The sequence below is a fragment of the Borostomias antarcticus genome, assembly GCF_949987555.1.
Source record: "Borostomias antarcticus genome assembly, chromosome: 6".
Taxonomy (NCBI): domain Eukaryota; kingdom Metazoa; phylum Chordata; class Actinopteri; order Stomiiformes; family Stomiidae; genus Borostomias; species Borostomias antarcticus.
In genome coordinates this window covers 8,671,859-8,674,503 of record NC_140239.1, presented here as the reverse complement: position 1 = coordinate 8,674,503, position 2,645 = coordinate 8,671,859, and the positions used below count along the sequence as shown (strand labels likewise).

At 48.2% G+C, this 2,645-nt stretch overlaps 1 protein-coding gene across 1 annotated transcript in view; it reads right to left on the bottom strand.

Moving 5' to 3' along the window:
- ascc2 (activating signal cointegrator 1 complex subunit 2) overlaps positions 1 to 2,259 on the bottom strand; it is a 19,192-nt gene extending 16,933 nt beyond the window's left edge. Inside the window, exons 1-4 of the mRNA XM_084439721.1 lie at positions 2,151 to 2,259; positions 1,498 to 1,610; positions 1,081 to 1,239; positions 371 to 544 (exon numbers count right to left, since the gene is read on the bottom strand). Of these exons, the coding sequence (XP_084295847.1) occupies positions 371 to 544; positions 1,081 to 1,239; positions 1,498 to 1,590 (426 nt within the window). The 5' untranslated portion in view covers positions 1,591 to 1,610; positions 2,151 to 2,259. The remainder of the gene's footprint in view (positions 1 to 370; positions 545 to 1,080; positions 1,240 to 1,497; positions 1,611 to 2,150) is intronic.
- Between the last annotated feature and the right edge of the window lie 386 nt (positions 2,260 to 2,645).

Sequence of the window (2,645 nt, the reverse complement as noted above, 5' to 3'; positions counted from 1 at the left end):
TGCTATTTTGCGGATACGAACTTCGTAGCAACATTGTCCACTGATAGACGTTGGACAGTACTGTGTGTTAGACTGATTTAATGAGAAAATTGCGGAAAACCGAGTTCAGGTGACGTATTTGACAACAATTTTGACGTTGACCTCGGGAATCCCGAAGTTTCCGGTACAAGAGGAACGCAGCATATAACCTGCGAAGACAACACCCTATACATCACTGGGGTTTTAGTGTCAGGTGTTCATATCCACAGTCTCTTCCCTTGTGAAGTCCTTTGTTTACAGACAGTTTGAAGACATTAAACTACATTCAATACTAACTACACACATATAAAATCTGAGAGGGTCAACGGTCAGCGGTGGGGCTGTTCAGTACCTTGGACTCCTTGTGCGTGGCCATCCTGAGGAAGGTCATGAAGATGGCGCGGTGCACATGGCGCTGCGCGTCAGCCACGGCCGGCGAGGACAGGAGGGCGGCCAGGTCCATCCCCCGGGGGGCGTGGCGCAGGTAGGAGTCCAAACACTTCTGTAACGACGCGTCAAACACCACCTTCACACCAGGGGTGGGGTGGGGGGGGGGAGAGAGAAAAAGAGGTTGGGGAGACGGCCTTATACACATCATGCAATGCTATGAAATAATAACAATACTAAATTCAAAGCACAGCTACAGTACCAAATAAAGCACTGCAACAACAGATGACTATCAAATAAAGGGTGGCACCAGAACTACAACCCCAGAATAGACCTGTCATCCCACAGTACTGACCTGGCTCCAGAACCAGAACTACAACCAGAGTACTGATCTGTCATCCCACAGCACTGACCTGGCACCAGAACCAGGAAAACAGTACAGACCTGTCATCAGAACTACAACCAGAGTACTGACCTGTCATCCCACAGTACTGACCTGGCACCAGAGCCAGAACTACAACCAGAGTAATGACCTGTCATCCCACAGTACTGACCTGTCATCCTACAGGACTGACCTGGCACCAGAACCAGAACTACAACCAGAGTAATGACCTGTCATCCCACAGTACTGACCTGTCATCCCACAGTACTGACCTGTCATCCCACAGTACTGACCTGGCACCAGAACTTGTCGTGCGGCAGGCCCAGCAGCCACTCCAGGTCCTCGGTGATCAACTGGGCGTGCTCCAGAAACTCCTCGACCTGGGCTGGCAAGCCATCCTCAGGCGGGGGCCTGTAAGGCACGAAACACCTCTCCTCCTTTCTGTCAGGGTGCTAACACACACACACACACACACACACACACACACACACACACACACACACCAGGTGTTCAAAGCTCAAAAGTCTCAAAGACACATTCTGATAATCTAGCTAGCCTCAGCAAGGCATATTACAGAGACAGGGAAAGCAGTGGTGGACATTTGAGAGGCAGATAACAGAGAGAGTGAAAGCAGTGGTGGACATTTGAGAGGCAGATAACAGAGAGAGTGAAAGCAGTGGTGGACATTTCTTTTCCCAGAGTTGTCTTACCAGGGCTGGCAGAGTGCGTTCTTTTCCCATGGGCCCCACTGGCTCCTTCACCTGTTGTTCGTCCAGTGGCACTCTGTCTCTGGCACACGCCATCACTTCTGGTTGATTGTACTCTGAAACAAACGTGGAGCTAGATGGCACATGTAGCTAGCTAGGGATTCAAGTCTAGCTGCATACCAGATTGCCACGCAAACTTCATCAAGCTAACGTGACTAACAATTAAGTCAGCTAACTGACAGCTGACAGTTGAATACGCTAATGCTAAATGGCAAGTAGCTTGTGCTACCGATAACTGGCTATGGGCTTAACATTCAGACAACACAGTGTAGTGCTAGCTAAATCGACGGGTAGCTAGTAGTTAGCTACCTAGCCAGAAACCCAAATTGGATGGCTAACTAGCGACTCGAATTGCTCGGCAGGCTAGCAAACGCGAACGTAGGTATGTATGGCTAGCTGCTTAGCTAGCGCTGACATTAGTGCTAGCTTATGATAGCTTGAGATAACTGAAGGCTGACGGCTATCTAGCTAAGAGACGTGTTAGCTAGATAGCCAAGCTAGCACTACTTTACATTATCTGCTCATGTCTGGTGGGCATGTCATGTTTTGTCCAATTGTTCATGAGCACCATGAGTACGTAGAGCAAGTTAACTTACCTCTTATTTCAACTATTTGAGAACTTTTCAGCCATTACATTTAGGTTTCCAAAGCCCAGCCACAGTTTTGCAACGAAGCAAGCCGTTTCTAGCAATGTGAACCTTTTGCTTCCGGTGCTTACCGTGTGAACCTCATATCCGGTAATAGCGTCCCTGCAAAAATTCCACAAAGGTCAGTAAAAACCAGGCCAAGTCCAGCCTGGCTTATGTGCGTGGCTGGCTTGTTTCTGTTCAGGACTGGTAGGACGGAAGCTAGTCATGCCACTGAAATAGCTGTGAATTGATATGACATGAAATAATGTCTGATAAATTAAAGGAGAATGCTCGTTTTTGACAACCTGGACCTTATTTACGGCATATTATAAGACGTTTCACTCACCGAGATAACTTTGGTGTAATTCGGAGGCCTGTAGAAGAAATTTAAAATCCAGCGCGAGCCAAGTATATCCATGTAATGGCGGCGGACGGGGCACTGAGAATGCAGCTTCTAAAAAA